The 20,778-nt window shown below is 48.2% G+C and overlaps 1 protein-coding gene across 1 annotated transcript in view; it reads left to right on the plus strand.

Moving 5' to 3' along the window:
• The window catches only part of IGDCC3 (immunoglobulin superfamily DCC subclass member 3), an 89,831-nt gene that overhangs the window by 61,270 nt on the left and 7,783 nt on the right, over window positions 1-20,778 (plus strand). Inside the window, exons 6-9 of the mRNA XM_071754162.1 lie at window positions 5,492-5,650; window positions 11,286-11,451; window positions 18,337-18,584; window positions 19,145-19,309. Coding sequence (XP_071610263.1) covers window positions 5,492-5,650; window positions 11,286-11,451; window positions 18,337-18,584; window positions 19,145-19,309 — 738 coding nt within the window. The remainder of the gene's footprint in view (window positions 1-5,491; window positions 5,651-11,285; window positions 11,452-18,336; window positions 18,585-19,144; window positions 19,310-20,778) is intronic.

Below are 20,778 nucleotides of genomic sequence, written 5' to 3' on the forward strand. Positions count from 1 at the left end.
ATGACTGTGAAACACAAACAGGGATAATCCTGTCTCATGCAGCTGGGCTGGATGTGGGACTTCATCCCTGTGGCTCTCCAAGGGTCAGGGTCCAGCTCACTTCCCACTCCAGAGCCATCTGCCAGGGGATGAAGACACAGATCCAGCATCAACCACATGATTTCTCTGCTTGGATCCCCTGGTGCCTTGTAAAATCAGCTGGTGGCTGCCACAAACTGCTTTATTTTTATCTCCAGAGCCATAACAGTCAGAGTGATGCTGGTTTAGAAATTCCCCAGGTAGGCTGGATCACTGGTTTGGTTCTGTTGGACACAAGGCAGCTCTATGTTAGCGCTCAGCTATAATAAACTACTTTATAATTGCCTTAATTATAAGTGTTTATTACTTTTCCAAAACACTTGTCTCTACAGAGCAGTCCAGTAATGAAGATGTAGTAGTTGTGTGTGAGGTTTGGCTTCCTGGTCTGAGCTCAGCAGTGCCTTCCACCAAAAAATAGCTGCCCTCTCCTCTCTGCTTTGCAGAATTAGAGCTACTGAATAGGAAGGAGATCCCATTATTTCCTCTTCCTCAGGAGTGTCACCTGTCCAAAACATCACAAGATCTTTTTTAATATTATTATACTGATCTCAGTATCCATGTGGCATACAGGCTCTCTGAGTTTTTGGATCTGTCATCTTTTTTGGTACCCTTTCAGAAGTGCTTTCATGGCTCTTGGATCAGGAGGAGGGAAAGGGGTTTGTGCTGGATGAGGAGATCCTCCAACCATCTGTGCACGTGGCTTCCTCCCATGGGAGGGTCTCCTTCTTGAAGTTCCTCCTACAGAGCTGGTTTAGCTTAAATAGCTACTTAGTTCACTCAACTTAGGGAAAAAAACCCAAACCACTTATAATCCACTTCCAGAAAGGAAATAATCCATGGCCACAAAGTGTTGAGAGATGCAGCTGATTTAGCAATAGGCTTGACTTAATTTAAACAAAAAAGTCAATTATGTGCGAGCATCTTTCTTGCTTGGTCAAAATAAGAGTTGTGGCATTGCCATTGTGCTGGGTCTTCACACAGGGCATGCTTCTCTTTCAGGGTGTCTCTGAACCCCTTTGCTCATATGTTTGGTGCTGTGGTATTTCCCCTTTTAAAAAGGAGCAAGAAAAACCCCACCAGATTTGCTTTTATAGCTTTCTGGGGCAGGGCAAAGCAAGCCCTGAACAACACTTACACTTTTTGCCTTGGCTTTGCTAAAACCTGGCAGGTTTTCAGTGGGAAAGGCAACTATACATTGCTTGGAGGAAATAATTCAAATTCTGGGGTAGTTTTGGAGTGTCACACAATCAATTTTGAATTTAATTTCCTTGGGAATACGTTGTAGCCCCTGACCACAAACAGAATCCCCGTGTCTCGCTGCGCGTGAAACGTCAGCGTTCATTAGAGAGCAGGCTTGGAGCAAAATGTAAAATCATTAAGGGTTTGTTCAGGGAAGATGGGGTTTTTCCTTTCAGAGCCTCTCCTCACTTCAGGCTTGGAACCTGTATGTGTGCACAAATGAATATCCCGGGCATTTACTGCAAAGCCTTTTGAATGAGTGACTATTTTAATGTATCCTTACCCTTTAAGTGACAGGCCACTGAGCCAGCCACCATAAAAGGTACCGAGCCAGAATAATAAACTATTTAGAGAGATACAGAAAAGTGAGGGGAGAAAGAAAAGACAGTGATTATCTGATAGCGTTGTCCAGAAGTTGTCAGAAAGGGTCTCACAATGGGAAGGAAATTACTAAAGAGGGGGCCATTCAAGAAGTAAACTATACAACAATTGTAGGAGCCAATTAATTGGTAACTTATTGGACACAGAAGCTTGCAATAGATGGCTGACTGGTTGACAGGAGCACCGTTCCTCTAAGTGTTTAGAAATAATAGAGTAAATTTCACCACTTCACATACTGAATAGTCAACTGTTGCAATGTACTCTAAATATGCTAATCCACAGTGCCCAGTGTCCGCTGGAGCAGGAGACCCATGTGTCTCAAAAGTGGAAGGCTACTATGGCACAATACAAAGAATTCACAAAAGACCTAAATGATCAACATTAGAAAGTTGTTACTTTCTTTCTACTTGCTACTTATGAAAGAAAAGCTTTGGCTCGTTGCATATTCATATCACCCCTTTTAAGGGGTCTCTGTAATTGGTGCTGCTGTGCCAATCACTGGGTTTGCAGGCAGGGGATGGACTCCAGAAAGCATCAGATACACCTTGGAAAAATAAATCATGTGGCTCCCAAACCTTTCACCCAGACTTCATGCCAGTGGGCAGCCTGGAAGCCTCTACCTGTCCATAGCCAGAGCATCTTTGGAGAGCATCTCCCATTTGAGAAAGGTCTTCTTTATTTAATGAGTTGCACAGCTGCTCTTCCCAACCACAGCCCTTGCCAACTGAGGATGGCCAGAGAGTATCTGGCAGACAATTCCACCCAGTGTGGCTTGTTTTCAGCCCTCACATCTTCTGCTTTTGACTCCATAAGAAGAAGTAGAGGGTCATGTTAAAGGAGCAGCAGTTCTAAGCCTGCATGGGTCCTAAGAGCTTTGAGAGCTGAGCAGCATGGTTAACTTTGGCAGTCTTCTGGATCTCTTCCATGGAGAGATGACTTGATGGTGGTAAGCAGTGCCATGAAGATGGGTTTTCAGGGTTTGGATCCCTTGATCCAAGTCTTTGGGTCTCATGTGTAAAGGCAGCAGGGTTAGAACAGAGAGCAGCCTTTGCAAAGCAGGTGTGAGACATCAGTCCCTCTGCCTGACACTTGTGCAAAGTGCTGAGCTTTCAGGATGCAAGGAATTTTATGTGTAAATACTCTTTATTGTTTATGTGTTGTTTCTGTTAATAAGAAGGACCAGATATTGGGTGAAGAGCTTCTAACTGGTCAAATAATGAGCTCAGGCTGGGTGAGGCACCGTAGAGGAAGGAGGAGGATGGGGCAGCCTGGGAAAGCAGAGCTGTTTCTCTAGAAGCTCTTTTCACTGCTCATTGGAAGGGAGGAGTTGAGCAAGAGATGGGATGATGTGACATGGGGTGATGTGGCACAGTGAGCTCTGCTGGCTCTGAGAGGTGGCCAGAGTCTCCAAATCAAATGGCAGAGCCCCCGAGGGTTCTGAGCTTGGAGAGCTTTGTACTTCAGGGAAATGAAAGACACTTGATTGACAGGAGATGTTTCTTCAGGCCACCACACCTCTAATTAGTAGTGGGAGCTAGAGAGGCAGCTGAGGACCTATTGGTGCTGGTAGCTGGACTGTGTGGAGTACCTGCTGCAGGCTGGGTCTCTGCACACTTAAATTATGTAGCATGTTATAAATAATACAATAAAACTACTGACAATCAAACCATATTTCTGTGGTATTTCTTCAGGCAACAATGTGCTGAAGCATCCAGGTATGACCACTCCACATCTTTCACCAGTTCCATCCCTCCCTCAAGAAAAAAATGTGATTTTTATACCTACTGTGAAGATAAACTTCCACAAGGTGTAATTCAAAAGATGAAATCAAGTCCAATTTGAATTTAATTCAGACCTCTTCACACTTCAGTTCAAATGATGTTTGAAAGGAATGGTTCCCTCTTACTGCTCATTAAATGTGGGACAGGTCATGTTTTACTGGGCTTTTTATGACTGAGCCATTTACTGCTGCAGTGGCTTGGCCAGCTTGGGGATCATTTAATCATTTAATTACATTGTTTTTCTCCCTCTGAAAGACCAGAGCAGTTTTTATTTTATTTTGCAATGCAAATAACGAAGTGGTCTGGCCTTGCCTGCCTAATGAAGCAAGGCAACCTTTTAAGTTTCAAAATTTCCTGAAAAACAATATATTAAGACCATGGCAGGAGATGGGTTTGTGAGGTGCTTGGTAGCTTTCAGCCCCTGCTTTGCTGGTGTTTCCTCGCTGTGGATCTGAGATGGGATCCCTCACTTGTATGGTCCAGGCAGCTTGAGTGTCCCTCTGTTTTCCATGGAGATGTCCCATTGCTGGGATTACACCAGATGCAGCCACTGGAATGGTTGTTTGCCATGGATATTGGTAACCAGCCTGAGTCTGAGGGCCTTCAGCTCTCAATGTCCCTGGGAACTGTTCTGCCCAGTGGATGATGCTGAATTGTGAAGTGGGTTGAAAAGCCCAAGAGCTGCCCCATGGGGAATGGAAACCAGCAGGAGCATCTCAGGTCTCTCCCCATGACCCATGGCTTCCTACAGGGCAGTTCTGGTTTTATTTGGCTTCCTCCATTTCCTCAGCAAGATCATGGCACAGACAAACAGAAGTCCAACGAAGCAGTTTTCAGGTGAATTCTTCCTTTCACAAGCCACAAATGTGAAGCACAAGACACTGCTATTGCAGAGCACTATATTGTGGAGGCCTCATTGGAAAGTCTGGTGGGGAGATCACCAGGGCTGCTTCTTGCTTCTCCCATTTCTGGAAGTTCTTTAAACTCCCCCAAAAGCAAAGAGAAGAGAGGAACTGGGTTCCTGTTTCCTATTTGAGGGAAGTGTGTTCCCTTTAAGTGCTCCCCTGCCTTGCCCCTCAGCTCAGACACCCAGACACATGCAAGGACTGATTTAGAGCTGCCTTTGTCAGATGGTGTCTTAAAACACAAACCAATGAAACAATAAAAAGCAACAGCCTGATCCTAATGAAACACGTTGTAATTAGAGCTGGCTGGGAATTTTACAGTGAAAAGAGTCTTTGGAAGAAGGTGAATCTCCTGATACTGAGCTATTTCAAGCCCTTTGATTTGGAAGACCTTGTGCTGGAGCTCAGATGTGGTTTTCTGGAAACCTTGCTGCTGTCCTGCCAGCCTGCCTCAGGCTCAGCACTCAGGATGAAGACAGATATTTCCAGTTGCCCTTCCAAGCCCAAGGAGCTGGGCAGATCTAACCATCCAGCTCAGAGTTTGGCTTCTTGGTCCTGGGCTATGTGTGGGCAAGAATTTAAGAATTGAAAGTATGATGTTCACAGTGCCCAAAGCCACAAAACTCACTGCAAGGTTTGGCAGGCAGAAAGATACAACTTCTGGCTTGGGAAATCTCAAGTTATAAATTAATTTTGAGTGGCTGGGAGAGTGCACCAGGGAAGTACTGCTGTAGTTTGTCTGCTCTTCTCTTTCCCAGAGCCTCTCCACTGGGAGGAGGCTGTTGAGCTGGTCAGATCCTTGGTCAGTGTGCTGTAATGGCTCAGAGAAGCTGACATCATTTTATTTGGTTTAGCCATTCTCTTGGAAAGTGTTCTGGTTGCTGCATCTTAATTTAAACATGTGTATGAATGCCATCCCGTGTTCAGTGACAGGATGTTGGTTTTCCAAGCAGCACAAAGTGTAGGTTTGGACAAACCTCTCCTTGAGGATCCAGGTTTTCTCCGGAGGGCAGTGCTGCTAAGAGCTTCAGCGTCTCCGGACTGTGCCCAGCAGAACCTCTCACAAAAGTTCAGGATGTGACTCTTCCCTTTTTCCTTTTCTTTCAGATGGTCGCCCGATTGGGGTGGAGGGGATCCAGGTGCTGGGCACAGGAAACCTCATGATCTCAGACCTCACCGTGCAGCATTCTGGCATCTACGTGTGTGCTGCCAACAAACCCGGCACTCGGGTGCGGAGGACGGCACAGGGCAGGCTCGTGGTGCAAGGTGAGCAAAGCCAGGGCTTGCAGAATGGTGGTGACCTCTTCTCTGTGCCCTCTGCACCTTCTCTACATGTCCCCTGGGCGCTGCCATGGGTTGGGTTGGACAGATGCTGGTGTCACTTCTCTGATGGTGTCAGGTGAAGTGTTTTGTTTCTACATTTGTAGCCAAGTGGGGGTTGGTCTCTTTTCCCAGACTTTCAACAAGACAAGGGGGCATGGTCTTAAGTTGTGCCAGGGGAAGTTTATTAGATATTAGAAAGAATTTCTTTACAGAGAGGGTGATCAAACATTGGAATGGGCTGCCCAGTGAAGTGGTGGACTCTCTGTCCCTGGAGATATTTAAAAAGAGACTGGATGTGGCACTCAGTGCCATGGTCTGGTAACCGCAGCGGTGGGTCAAGAGTTGGACTTGATGATCTCTGAGGTCCCTTCCAACCCAGCCAATTCTATGATTCTGTGATTCTATACATTTGCTTTTTTCCATGTTTTTCCATGCTTTTTTCTCCAGGTGTGTCTCCCTGCCCCACGCAGGTAAGCAGCAACCAGGTATCATTCCACTGAGGTCTCAGCTGTGTGGGTTGCAGTGGTCTCCCACCCCATCACAGGCCTTTAGTTGGCTTAACTGACACTGGTTGTTACTTGTCATCTCAGCAGAAGTGTCATCTCACAGTTGTACATCTCAGCAGAAAGCCTGGGCTGAATTAATCAAATTCATTTCTCACCCCTTAGTCCCCAGCAGGGGAACTGTTCTTGCATTGGGCTCCTCTGCATGATGGATATCACTCCTTCAGTATCCATGTGCCACTCACAGAGTATTGTTGTCTGACTGAAATGGCACAGCTAAGTCTAAAGTCATAGAATCACAGAATATGCAGAGTTGGGAGCGACAGAAGTCAGTGAGAGTGATTTCTTTAGCAGTCCACACTTGGTGCAAGCCCCCTTTGGGGTCTATGCCCAGGGGCTGCAGGTTGCTCCCCTTCCCTGCAGCAACTCTCTTGAAATGCCACTTCTATAGAAATGACCCAGCCCCAGGCAGAGATCAGCACTCCCAAAACCAAACAAATCTCCCCTGTGCTCCACAGGACCAGTCTCCATGGTGAGGGGACCCAGGCAAGCATTTCAGGAGGCAAACCCAGCTGGCAGCATGCTCTGAATGGCAGTAATCCACCCCTGATTACAGGCACTCACCTCCTCTTCAAGCTAGGGCCACTTCAAGCATCTCCTGCTCTCATCAGTTCACTCGTTAGCTGTTGACTGATAATATCCTGCATCTAAAATTACACACCTCCTGCTGGAGCCAGCTAATTGAACCTTTCATGCTGGTGATGGGGAAAGTGCCCTGCTCCAACCCTGGTGCTCACCTGACAGGTCCTGGGAGTCAGTGGGGAGGTGATGGGGCACTGTTCCTGCAGCAGCCCTGGGTGCTGGCACCCCTCTGCCCCTTGGGAGCAGTGTGGACAGGGTGCTGCTGCAGGGCTGCTTGTGCCTCCAGAGTCCAGGGTGCTCACCAGGCATGAAAGGAGGTGAAAACTCCCCATTTCTTTTACTGTTGGATTTTAGGGTGAGTGATGTAAGGAGGGGACAGCCCAGCTGTGAGTCCCTTTATTAAGAAAAACCAGCCCAGGCATTAAGAATGAGCTCACTGTGCTGCTGCAAACCCTTTGGAGCTGCTGCAGAACAGCTCTGCATGTGCTGCAGGTATAGAATGATACAATGGTTTGGGTCAGAAAGGACCTTAAAGATCATCCAGATCCAACCCCCCTGCATGGGCAGGGACACCTCATATAGCACTGGTCTGCTAGATCCAAACACAAAGCTGATGTCCAGGAGGCAGGAAGGCAGAGCCAAAAGAAATTGCTTGGAAAATCTATGAAGCTGTAAAAATGCAGCTATTAAATACTGTTGACTGCTCCTGTTGACAGCTGGGTGAGAGGGAGGAAAGGTAGCACAACTTCTCATCACTACAGATTGGCAGTTTTCAGTCTCTTTGGAAGTTTGAACATCAGCTCCTGAGCAGCTGGTCTAGTGCTGGAGTTTATTTGGGATAGATTTGCCTGGGGGGCAACCAAGATGAGAACTGGTCCCTAAAATGGTAATCACAGGGCTGTGGAAGGGGGATGCTCCTGCCTTTGGTATTAGCAGAGAAGTGGACAGGGGAATGGAGAAGCATGGCCAGTGTGTCCTTTGGTGTGTAGACATGAGCTGCAGTGTCCAGGACCCCAACCTGTATTGCCCAGCCATAAAATATTCATGTTCTTTGAGGGGGGCTGTTGTTCCTCAGGGGATTTAATGGCAGAGCCTGGCCAGGCTGCTGGATTCATCCCAGGTTTGCCCTCTGGAAGCAGCTTTTCCTTCCTCCCAATCTCATTTTGCTTGAATTTTCCAGCTGAGAGGTACAAATGATCACTGTTCAGGTTTGTCTGGGGGGAAAACACCCGCAATGACTGACGTGGGAGACTGTGGGTTTTATCTTTGTGGAGATGTCAGAGATGCAAATTACATCCCTAAAGAGAATAAAAGCAAAGAACGGGCTCTCAGAAGCCTGGTTGGAGAGGAAGTTAGCACAGAGCTGGGACAATACAGCGTCCTCAAAGCACACCAGGCCAGGTACTTGCTGCTTTTATGCAGGGGCCCTTGAAGTGCCTGGAGGCACAAATTAACTCTCCCCCCTGTCCTTTGAAGGAAGCACTTTTTATAGGTGGGAAGCTGGGGGAGAAAGGGTGATGCTTCCTGTTAGTGGGAGGCTGGGACTTGGACCACATCCACCCTTCTGCTGCCAGTGGTAGTCCTCTTCCCCATCAGTGGTCCTTGTCCCCATCACTGCAGCCACACAGGCAGAGGTGTCCTGGCTCAGGGCTCTCCTCATGCTTCAGCAGTAATGTCCTTTCTCATCCCAGGCTCTCCTTCAGATCATCTGGTGCTGTCTTCCTGTCTTCCAGGGAATTCCTTCTCCTTTCAGAAGCAAAGGCATCAATCCCCCCACTCCCTCCCTCCCCTGGCCGTTTAGGCTCCTTTGATCTCTTTTGTAAGGTTCTCACACAAGAAAGTTTCCATTTTCTCTTCAGATCCCAGCCTGGCCATTTGAATATTGCTTTGTGCTGGGCTGCAAATCCAAGTCCTCACGGGGGGAGTTGTGGAAGGGCCAAAGGCGTCGCTGGTTGAAGCAGAGGGTTGTGAGTGTGTGTGTGTGTGTGTGTGTGTGGTGCAAGGGAAGAGGAGGCAAGGAGGGGAAAAAAAAAGAAGAAAATATATCAAAGCGTTTTCTCTCTACCTCCTGTGCAATCTTTTGTGCTTTATTATGTGTCTGGTGTCATAACAAACTGATGGGCTGTGAATGGCCAGATGGTCACCAGTGTTCTCCACTCCACGCTTCATTTCCTCCCGAAAGCTATGCAGAAAAATGAGATCCCATCTCCTAAATGAGGGCCCATCTTAAGGACGTGGTTGTGAAGGCTTTGCTGACAATGACTGCCTTGTTCCTCTTGCTTTCTGCTGGCAGGACCAGGCAGCACCCCTTGGTCCAGCAGATCCAGCCACCACTGGGTTTCCTGATGTTTCTTCCATTGTTCTTGCTTGCTGGCAGTGCAAGCCTTGGCTCTAGGGTTGAATTTGGCAGCAGATGTAGTGTGGTTGCTGTGGTTGAGGCTCAGCCCTGTGGTACTTGGTTTGTCCTTGAGTTTAGCCCTGAATTCATGCTGCAAAGCCAGCTTTGGTACCTGCTGTGTTGGGTCAGTGTGCCTCATGGATCAGTCCCTCTCCTGCCCACGTTTTCCTTCTTGGGAAAAGCCACAGAGGCCAGTGGGCACTTGGATCTCATCCTTTGGGATGTTGGCTTGAAGTTCCTGAACCCTCTGGAGCATCCTCCCAGGAGCACATCAGTGGGTGATGTGGAAACACCAAGGGATGCCCCCAAGCAGGGACAGCTCAGCACAGCAGAGGTGGGAGCCATGGAAGGAGTGGCCTCCTGCTCTCCTGAGAGCTTAAGCCAGTTAAACAAGGGGTGGGGGGGTTGATCTGGTTGTGTTTAATGAGCCAGGGAAGAGGAGGAGGGCTGCTGGAGGGGAGCAGGGACCTGAGGAACCCAAAGAGCATCACTGGCACCCAGCCAGTGGCTGCAGCTGCACATTTGTCACCCCATGAGCCACACGTGACACCAACTCCAATCAGTCCCTCTTGACATGGGCTAATAAGGCAGGACAAGGGGAACTGGTGATTCCAAAAGGGTTATGCTGGGTGCCTCTTGCCATGTTTAAACTTAATTTCTGCTGGAACAACTGACAGGTTTGAGATTTGGTGAAGCTGGGGAAGGGGTGGGAGGAGGCAGAGGTATAGATCTAAGTGGTGGGGTCGTTAATGAAGCTGCAGCAAAGTGCTGTGTGGTGGCTTTGTCCTTCCTTGGCATCAGGGTTTTGCACCTACAAGTACTGTGGGTGCAACTCAGGAGCCTGGGTGGAAGCAGGGAGGTGCAGAGCCACTTGCTCAGTAATTATATCTACAAAACTACACCAGCCAGAAACAGGAGGTTAAAGAAGTCTTAAATCAAGTCTCTAATGCTCTCACCATACCCCACAAAGGGTCTGTTCCACTGCAAGGAACAAGAGGGGCTTTTTCCCCTGTTCATCCAGGCTTCCAACTTTTAGTAAACCCGTCCTGAGTTTTAATTTTTAAGTCTTGAGGTGGCAGGGGGTGGGGAAGGATGTAGGAAGGAAAAAGAAGGATAAGGAATCGATTGGCACCTGGGGAAGTTTAGCAGGAGGTTCTGGAGATATGTGTCCATTATCTTGCTGAGATCAGGTTCATTTTTTTTAAAAAAAAAAGTAGTAGACCCCAGTGCCAACAGAAGTATCCTGACAATAAACTCTGCTGGCAGACACCCCCCTGCTGCTGACATCCCTCACACCTGCCATACTCTTACTTCCCTTTGATTATTAAAAATGAAAGAGGGAGCTTCTCCAAGGTGGATGGGCTCCTCTGTTCATCTTCCTTGCTGCTGCTTCCACCTGATTTTAGGCTTCAGCAGCCTAACGTGGGGTTTATTTATCATTTTGCCCTTTGAAGTGTAACTGCTTGACTAAGCTCCTCCACTTGGCAGAGTCTCTCAGGCCCTGCTCTCAGGTGACTGAAGTGTTGTTTTGTTCTGATAGATGATTTTAAATCTTTTGTCAGCTGCTGGAAGGGGGAAGCATAATTTTTTGTTTAAAAATTTAATTTCAGAAGGTGAGAACGTTTGGTTAGGAAGTGAATTAGAGGGATGGTGAGGTGATCTGCCAGCCTTGGCAGGACCCCAAGGGTCCCAAACTGCAAATCTGAGGTAAAAAAGCCTCTCCAATATTTTGTGACAAGGGATGGTGGGAGACTGGGGAGAGGTGAGGGGCTTTAGACCTTGATGCTGTTGGCCTGAAGCCTACAGGACCCACCTTGGCTCTCCACACAGCACTGGGCTGACCTTCAAGTGCTTTCTCTGAAGCCATGGCTACCAGGATGGGCAACCAAATTGCATCATTGCATTGATTACAGACACCACCCAAACCATGGCCATCTGCTCCCAGTGAAGGCCAAGCTATAAGGTTGCTCTTTGTACCAGAATAAAGTAGGATCATCATCACTCTTCTCACCCTGCTGCTTCTTCCTCCTTGCAGCCCCTGCAGAATTTGTGCAGCATCCCCAGTCCATTTCCAGGCCCGTGGGGACAACTGCCATCTTCACATGTGTGGCCCAAGGGGAACCACCACCACAGATCACTTGGCTGAGGAATGGGCAGATCCTGGAGACCAGTGACCACATTAAGCTGAAAAATAATAACAGGTAAGTCCTCGTGTGCTGGCTGCTGGGGTTGTGCCATTCCCTAGGGTCAATTTGGAGTTACCATGTGTGGAGCTACTTGATGGTTCAGAAAGAGTTGTTCCTGCAGGTGTTGTTCTTGGATAAACAGCAATTTAGCTCATGCAGGCTTCAGCTTTTACACAGACAGTGGGTTTGAGACAGCTGTGGTTCATTTTGGACTGGTTGGTGAAGGCTGGCAGAAAGCAGTGGGCCTGCAGCATGTCCTGGTGAGCCCTACAAGCCTTCTTTTCACTGTAGTCCTGTCACACTGGACAGTGACTGATGTGCTTGAGGCAGAGGGGCACGAGTGGTGCAGAGAGGTTGCATCTCTGCTGCTGCAGCACCTTGAAAAGGGTGGTGAACATCTCTGTAATCGTTTTCTTATGGCAATCATTTAATGCAATTTAGCATCAGTCTCCCACTGCCAGCTGAATGATCAGATTACATCACATCTGGCAGAGGCACAGGGAGCTCAGCCAGTTCCTGGGGCTCAGCTGACACGTGGCATCTTCTCAAGCTATAGAAACATGATTGTAAAGCTGAGCCCTAAGGCCATCGTACTCAGCCACGTTGAACTTTTGGCTTCTCTCGCTCTACTCTTGGTCTGCTCTGACCCCCAAGCTTCAGGCAAGGGGCTGTGCCTGGTGGTTTCCAAAGCTGTCAGTCTGCAAAATGCTTTTGCTGGTACAGCAAGGCTGGGTGCTCCATGAATTGAAGCAAACAGATCAACGACTGGGTTGTTTTATTTTTTTTTTCCTGAGTGCTCCATGAATTGAAGCAAACAGATCAACGACTGGGTTGTTTTATTTTTTTTTTTCCTGAGCTTTTTCAAGTTGTTCTTTGTTTCATTCTCATGGGCATGACTAAGTGCTGTAAACCACTTAGTTCCAGGCAGAATCAGTTTGTGATTATGCCTTGGATTTATCAGTCTATTGCACTTGGAAAATATTTGTCCATGTAAAGATGAATCTCGAATCTACTAGTAATGAAGCTACTAAACTGCACTGTGAGCTTTTTAATTAGATTACATGGTTTCCTAGAAAATTCATTTGGATTAAAACTCTGCTTAATATGGCAATAAAGGTCTGAATGTTCCCAAAGGGATTTTTAGGAAAAAAAAAAAAAAAGTCATCCCAAATCATATCATGTGGTAATTGATTGCAAGACTTATCACGATGAGCAACTTGGTTCTTGTGAATGAACACAGCTAGAAGTGAGGTCCAGACCTGCAGACCAGGGTGTGTTTGAGATCAGAGAATCATTGAATAATTGGGATTGGAAAGGACCTCTTAGAGGTAGTAAGCAGGGACACCCTCAACTACATCAGGTTGCTGAGAGCCTCATCAAGCCTCACCTTGAACATCTCCAGAGATGAGGTCTTTACCTCCCTGGGTTACCTACTCCATTTTCCCACTACCTTCATGATAAAGAAGTTTCTCCTAACATCCAGTCTAAATTTAATTTAAAATGATGCTGCTCTGCTCCTGTGAGCTTTGCAAGAGCAGTCTCCTCTTGAGGCACAGTACTCCCATTTACACAAACCCACAGCTGATGGGAAGATCTGTCCATCAAACCATTGCTTCACAGAGCTGTGAAGGGCCCTTTGGCATCCAGGTCACCCCACACTGTCACTCCTAAGCAGCAACCACAAACCCAAGGAGAGCAAAGCCTCAAGGTCAGGGGACCTCCAAAACCCATCAGTGTTGAGGACAACAGCTTCAGGGCTGGATTCACTGCAGATTGGATGTGGCTCCAATCACTTGCCAAGCAACCTCCAGCCTTTCAGCACAATCAAATCAGCCTCACAGGCTGCTTCCAATAAATAAATACTTCTTCCCTCGTGGTCCCCTCTGATGTGGATTCTCATCACCTGATGTGTTGACAGTTTCTGGGCACATCAGCATTAAAGATCAGCCTTCAGCTGTCCCCTCTCCAGAGGTGGTGGTGGTGTTTTGAAAATGCCAGCTGTGTGGGAACAAAATAGCCAATTGATGATTAGCAAAAAATCAAAAGCAGTTCTGGGGGAAGGGGTAATTGTTAATGAAAAATGCATGAAGGCTCAGGCGTGGGGAATTGTGGGCTTTTCCATTAAAAGCTGTGAATAAAAAAATCACTGAAGGAGCTGATGAGGGGGCTGCCTTGCCCTGCAGTCCCTGCTCTGGGGCTGGAGCTGGTAGCTGCTGTGGTGAGACTCAGATGGAGAAGCTCCTTTTTGATTAGGTGGAGCTGTCCTTGTATCCAGCAGCCACACAGAGTCTGTTCCTCTGTTGATCAGAGGTGCCATTTTTTGTTCACATTACTATGGGGTGATTTGGAATAATCATAATCCAAAGACCTGAGAGGTGGAATGAGCCTTTCCAGCAAAATTCCCATCTGGTATCTCCAACCCAGCTGGAAAGCAAGTGGAGGAAGGGGTGGTTACTGGCCAAGTTAATTGTGGGCTTGTGTGCAATCGTGTTTTCTTGGTTATTACTTCAAAATTTCCAGGGAAGCATGAAATAGCACCCATATAACTGCTCTGAAAGGTTTATTGCTTTTCCTGCTCTGACCCAGTCAGGTTCAGGAGGGTAATTTTCAGCCTAGAAGTCTATCACACTATGGGCTTTACATTGCCCAACTAGCAAGGAACAAAAGGCCAACATCTCCAGAGAAGGCAAGCTCTAAATATTGATTTTTCCAAGCAGATTTTATTTACAAGATGGTAATTAAGGGACTTCATTTGTTGCACTGGAGAAAGAAGCTGGGATCAGGTGGCGTTTGCTCTCCTCTGTGACCTTCTCTGTGTCCTTTTTTAATTCTTCCTCACTGGTTTGCACTGGGTTTAGTGCTCTGGAAATGACTCTCTTTAAAGGCTGCAAATGCTCAAGGTTCATGAGAGAAAAATATTCCTCCAGAAAGAAACTTCAGGACAACTTTGCTTTCCTTGCAGTCGTCACATTGCTTAATCCTGGTGCAAGAGCTTGGAACAGACAACCCTTTTGGTACCAAACCCAAGGAAATTACAGCCTGTTGTTACCAAGGTGGCTTTTTATCCATAAACCCCATGTTAGCTGGGGGCAGATGGGTTTGTCCATCCCATCATGGCACACCCCCCCCAAAAACTATTGAATTTGTTGGGATTTGGACAACTTCGGAGAGGAGAGGCAAGCCTGCAGGTTATTTATGGATTGGGCTTGAGGTGACTATGGGAAGGACAGAGTCAAGCAAATCATATTTCAGTTCCCAGAAGCATGACATTAAATAAGTACAGAGAGGACTGGGATGTGAACCAGCTGCTCCTGATTTAAGAGTAATTTATGGGTTTGACTTTGGGAAGACACATGGAAGTGGCCTTCACGGGGAGGGTCTCCGCATGAGCACCCAAAGCCCTGTGGTGGGATATCAGTATGATCCCACCTTCCCTGCTCCAAGCAGGGATCCCCTGCTGGGATCACCAAGCTGTATCCCACAGAAGGGATCTGCAGCAGCCTACAGAGAGGAGCATCAGCCTCTCCTCCTCATATAGCTGTAATTGTTTTGCTACCAAGCTGGGATTCTCCTCTGCATGCTGCTCCACCGAGCTGCTCTTGAGGTGTGTCACCAGTTCCAGCTTTTAAATGTTTTTTCCAGCTGTTGCATGCAACAAAATACATCTGTGCAGAATGGTCCTTGTGCAGGAGCCTTCAAGGCAGGACTGAGCCTGTCTTGAGGCAGCCTAAAATCAGCTTCCCCTGGGTTAGACTGGGTGTTCTTTCTCTCCAACACCTGTCCCCCCATGCTGGGAAAAGGTCTGGGGGACTTTCCATTTAGCAGCAGGTACCTCTCACACTTGTCTGCATCAGCATCCTACCAGCATGAGTGTCTCCTGCCCTTTCCAGTGGCTTTTCCTGACATGTTTAGTGCTTCTCTGGAGAGGTGAAGGCTTTTCTGCTCCCTCCTATCATCAGGTCCATCCATTAGCTTAATTCATCTAACAAATGGAGGTGGAGCAGGGCATGGGGAACTTGGAATCTGGATTAGGGCTCTGGTGGCTTTCTGGAGCTGCCAACACTTCAAATGTTCTCAGTGCCAGGCAGGACCTGCTCTCTGCATTAATTTCATCACATTCCCTCCTTTGTGGCCCTGTGTGCATGCACTCTGCTGTCCTTCCAGATGGGCCCCCTCTTCTTCTTTGTGCTGCTGAATCGATTGAAGAGGCTTCCTTCAGTTCTCAGACTTTTTTCTGAAGAGCCTTTGGAAAAGCTGATCTCTGGTCAGTGGCCCCAGACCCTTGACCCGAGTCAGATCAGTCATCCTGATTGCCTAGGAACCAGGAGACAGCTTGGGAATACTGGAGGCTTTTGGAGAGGCCTCTGGGTTCAGCTCAGCTGGGTGTGAATCTGCAGCAGTTCCTCTCCCCACTTCCATCAGTGCCTGTCAGGGCATTGTCTGGAGATGTGATGGAGTCCTCTGCTCTCCCAGCAGCTCTGGTCACCACCAGAAAGCCTTCTGGCATCTCACCTCCTCTGATGGGCTCACAGCACTGCCAGCCTGGCACTGGGCAGGACAGTTTTCTGACAGCAGATGTCCCAAAGTGACAGATTTGATTTTTTTTTTCCCCCTTTGTTGATGGGAAGAACTAAAAGGACACACTGCATATTTCAGATGGTTGATACCCAGAGACACTCTGCACCTCCCCGCGTGGCAACGATGTGTGCTCCTTTTGTTTGAGTTTGCTTTAAAAAAAAAAAAAAAAAACAAAAAAAAAAAAAAAAAAAAAAACCCAACAGAAAGCAGCAAAACCTGGAAAAGGGGGACCTGCTGCTGGGCCAAACACTGACCCAGCTGTGCCAAAGCAAGTTTCGGGCTACCTGCCACAGCAACTTTGTGGAAATTTGTTTATTTCTTCTGACTTGACTGTGTGTGACAGTGTTATCACCCACCCTGGGACATCTGGCAGCTGGGGATGTCTGAGGCTCTCCTCAGCTCCAGGTTTTAGTGGCCATGTGCTGTCCTGCTCCAGGACTGCTGAGGTCCAGCACATCACTTGTGTTGCATGGGAGGAGCTTTGCTCAGCCCCTAATCCTCCTGGGAGAGGGCTGAGAGGGCTCTGCATAATTCTGTTGCTGTCAGGCTCCCTGCATCCTTGCAGTGCTTTCACAGCAGCCTTCCCTCTCTTCCCTTCTGCATCTTGGTGGGAGAGTGCTGAGCCCCAAGTTGCCCCCAGAAGCTGTGGCTGCCCCATCCCTGGCAGTGGTGAAGGTTGGATGAGGCTTGGAGTACCTTGGGCTGGTGGGAGGGGTCCCTGCCCATGGTGGAGGTGTTGGAGCTGGATGATCTTTAATGTCCCTCCCAGCCCAAACCATTCCTTAATGATTTGATGATTTCCAAGATCTTCTCCTCTCTTCCTGTAAAGCAAATAAGTCCACTGGGAAGCAGTGGAGTGTAAATACTCCTTGTTCCTGGGTTACTCTGTGCCTGGGAAGCTGAGTGCTGCCCTCCCCCTGGGTGCCCAGATGCACTGTGGCTGCCTGCAAATAATCCCTGGATGGAAAGGGCAAAAGGAAGAGCTGCAGCTCCTTCCACACATCTGCTTTGTGCTGAGCTGTGAGGACAGCTTTTGGATGGAGTAATCCTGCCTCCTGCCATCTGTCCTCCCAGGAACCAGCCCTTGTTGACACAGTTGAGCCCCACATTGAGTCCTTCCTCCCCACACCCCCCTTCCCAGCTCTGCCTTTCTCCTTCCATTTAATCAGATAGGCTGAGCCCATGGCTATGAGAGGAGCTTAGGGCTGATTCTCTAAAATCACCATATCAGCTGAAACCATCACATTTGATATTCCATTTACAATGTTTCCAAGGAAACAAAGGCACCAGGACATAACTAGATGACTGTTAAACGTTTGCTCACTCACCATGGCCCTGATCATTTGCAAGGCAGAAATATGAACGTTCAATCAACAGCAATAATAAATTTTAATATAGGAAGACCAATATTTTGCTGCAATTAGAAGAAGCATTTGCTCTGACATATAGGCAGGCAGTGGCAGGTTATTTATCATTTCCACTTCCCATGTATGAATTTTAATTTACATAAAAGGCAGCTTTGATTCTGACTCCCTGGAAGCCACAAAGTGCCCCTTGCATCTGCCAAGGGGCTTGGGATTTACTCCTGTGCATTCAAGTCCCAAGTCTACCTGGAATAGGAAAATAGGAATAGAAAATAATTTATTAGAAGCAAGTGGTGGATGGGTTTGGGTTGTTTCTGACAGAAAATTAGCAAGCAAAAAGCTTGGGTGAGCTTTGGTGTAAGCAACAAGATGATGCTTGAAGCCTGGAGGTGTTGTGGTCTCCCAGATGTTCATGCCAAGCCAGAAGCAAACCTGAGGTCAGGTGAACTGGATAGGACTGGAAATTCAGATGCAGAAATAGGGATTAATCCAGAGTGGTGCACAGATGGGTGATGCTCTAAGTTGAAAGTGGAGGCTGTGGGATTTCTGGCTGCACTTGATTAGACTTGGCTTAACCATGTCCAGTGCCTGGATGGGTCTCACTGGTGTGTGCTGGAACAGAGCCAGGTAAAGCTGTGTATGGATGCACTGCTATAGAGCTCTCTGCCTCTGGAATGTGCCTGGGATCTTCCTTAATTCAGGGCTTAATTTATCCCACCCAGTATCTCCACCTGGATGTATTTGGACCTCTGCAAGTGGGGACAGAGATTATCTGCCCAGTCTGGGGAAGGATACCTCCACCTCTTGGGTTTTTCCTTCCCCATCAGCCCACAGCTTCTCGGAAGCTTTTGGTGGCACCAGAGGCATACGGGGTGCTTGTCATGGTCATGGTGTGGCTGGGGTGATGTCTGCTGCAGAGCCCTTGATGAGATCTGGTCCCTTTGGTGTCCCCACACAGCACCCTCTCCATCTATGGGATCAACCAGGCAGATGAAGCCATCTACCAGTGCATTGCTGAGAACAGTGCTGGCTCCACGCAGGCCAGCGCCCGCCTGACGGTCCTGTGGGCAGATGGGCTCCCTGGGCCTCCTCAGAGTGTGAAGGCTGAGACAGTCTCTGCCACCACCATCCAGGTGTCTTGGAAAGAACCTCTGCAGAACACCAAGGAGATCATTGGCTACGTGCTGCACATCCGGAAAGCTGCAGGTACAGTGCCCGGAGCATCCTGGGCCTTCACAGAATCCCAGAATCATTTGGGTTGGAAAGGACCTCTGAGATCATCAAGTCCAACCCTTGATCCACTGCCACTGTGGTTCCCAGGCCATGGCACTGAGTGCCACATCAGCCTCTTCTTAAAAACCTCCCGGGATGGAGAATCCACCACCTCCCTGGGCAGCCCATAATTCCCAAAAATTCCCCTTCCCAAAATTCAGCAGTCCAGGCGTGTGCTGTGGTAGGCAGTGCTGCCACCCATGCTCTCCACCACCTCCATGGTTCTGAAAGACCTGAAAGAGGAGGAAGCAACCCTACGGTAAATAAAAAAAAAAACCAAAACAAAAGGGTGGGGTGGGGTGGGTAAAGCTCTGTAGTTGCATCTTGCTGCCAGCTTGGGTCTCTGGCAAAGCCCAGAGAAGTGTAAGCAGAAAATGATGTGGGCTGATGCACACCCACCTTAGGGACCAAAGCTACAGCACATAACATCTGATTGTTCTCTTTGCCTCTTGCAAAACCTCACACTGCTCTGTTCTCTCTCCCTTGCCCTTCAGATCCTGTGGAGATGGAGTATCAGGAGGCTGTCAGCAAGAGCACCTTCCAGCAGCTGGTGACTGATTTGGAGCCCTCCACCAGCTACAGCTTTTATATCAAGGCTTACACCTCCCGGGGGGCCAGCAAAGCTTCTGAGGTCACCGTGGTGAGCACCCTGGGAGAAGGTAAGGAACTCTTTGAGCTTGGACTTTCTGATGCTGAAACCCCCTGTGTGCAAGCAGCAGTGCCCATCACCCTGACAGCCACTCTGGGCAGTTTGGGCACCTGCCCTGGGGTGTTGGTGGTTTGTGTTCCCTCTCCTCCTCATACTCTGGGTTGTGTAAAAGTCACTTGTGTTGTGACACAGGGGTTGGCTGGTTGGTGTAACTGTGGAGTTGCCTCTCACAGCCCATGTTGGAGCAGGGGGTGAGTGGAAGTCTGTTGGGTCTCATGCAGTGCAGCTGCTCTGGGCTGTTCCTGAATGGTTTTCCCTGCTTGCTGAATGCAGATTTTCTGCTCAAACAGTGTCTTGGCATCCTCCAGCAGCTCTGGTACTCACAGCTTTTACTTGATGGGTGCCATACCTTTAAAAATTTGGTATTTTTCTGCTTTACCCTGGAGAAATCACACTAGAGCTGGGTGGTCCTGACCCAGAAGTCCCTTCCTTGAATCAGCTTTCTTTGTCAGTGGTAATTTAAGGTGATCTCCAAGGCTTTTTCCCCAGGTTGGCCTCCCAGCCATGGCCACCAGTTCCCCAGTAAGAAAGTGGGTGCTGTAATGCAGGCCCCTCACACACAGCCACCAGGTAGAAACCCCAGGCCCTGTGTGATCTGTCAGATGGCATTTTAGGAACGTTTTCCTATAGATTTCTGGACCTCTGAATCATCTCACATGTGGAGACAGATTTCTTAGGAGCATCACATCATAAAATCATAGAATGGCTGAGGTTGGAAGGGACCTGAGAGATCATTTCCAACCTCCCTGCCATGGAGGGGACACCTCTCATCCAGACAAGGTTGCTCAGGGACTCATCCAACCTGGCCTTGAGTATCTTCAGGGAGGGGGCAGCAATAGCTTCTCTGGGCAATCTGCTCCAGAGTTTCACCACCTTTGTACTGAAGAACTTCTTCCTGATGTCCAGTCTAAACCTCTTCTCCTCCAGTTTAAATCCATTTCCCCTTGTTCTGTGGCTGGACACTTATGAAAAGTCCCTCTCCAGCCTCCTGTAGGTTCCCTTCATGTATAAGAGGGCAGCTCTAAGGTTCCCCCAGAATCTTCTCTTCAGGCTGGACAATCCCAATTCCTTCAGCCTCTCCTTGTAGCAGAGGTGCTCCAGCCCCTGGATCATCTTTGTGGCCCTCCTCTGGACTCAGAGGACTCAGATCCAACAGATCCATGTCCTTCTTATGGTGGGGACACCAGAACTGGGTGCAGTAATCATCATTCTGACCAACTCAGCAATAAGGAGCTTGCAGCAGAGAGCACCATGAGTTTGGGGATGTTATCTGGGATCAAATGAATTAGTGAGTTGGCTTCTAGGTGGGGGGGGGATCCAGTTCTTGTTCCATTTTCAGCCTTTGCAGATATTTTTACAGCATTTAAGCAGCACTGCCAATGAATCTTCACCCTGCTGGGTTGTTCCCTTGCAAGTTTA

Source organism: Heliangelus exortis, chromosome 11, assembly GCF_036169615.1.
Source record: "Heliangelus exortis chromosome 11, bHelExo1.hap1, whole genome shotgun sequence".
Lineage (NCBI taxonomy): Eukaryota > Metazoa > Chordata > Aves > Apodiformes > Trochilidae > Heliangelus > Heliangelus exortis.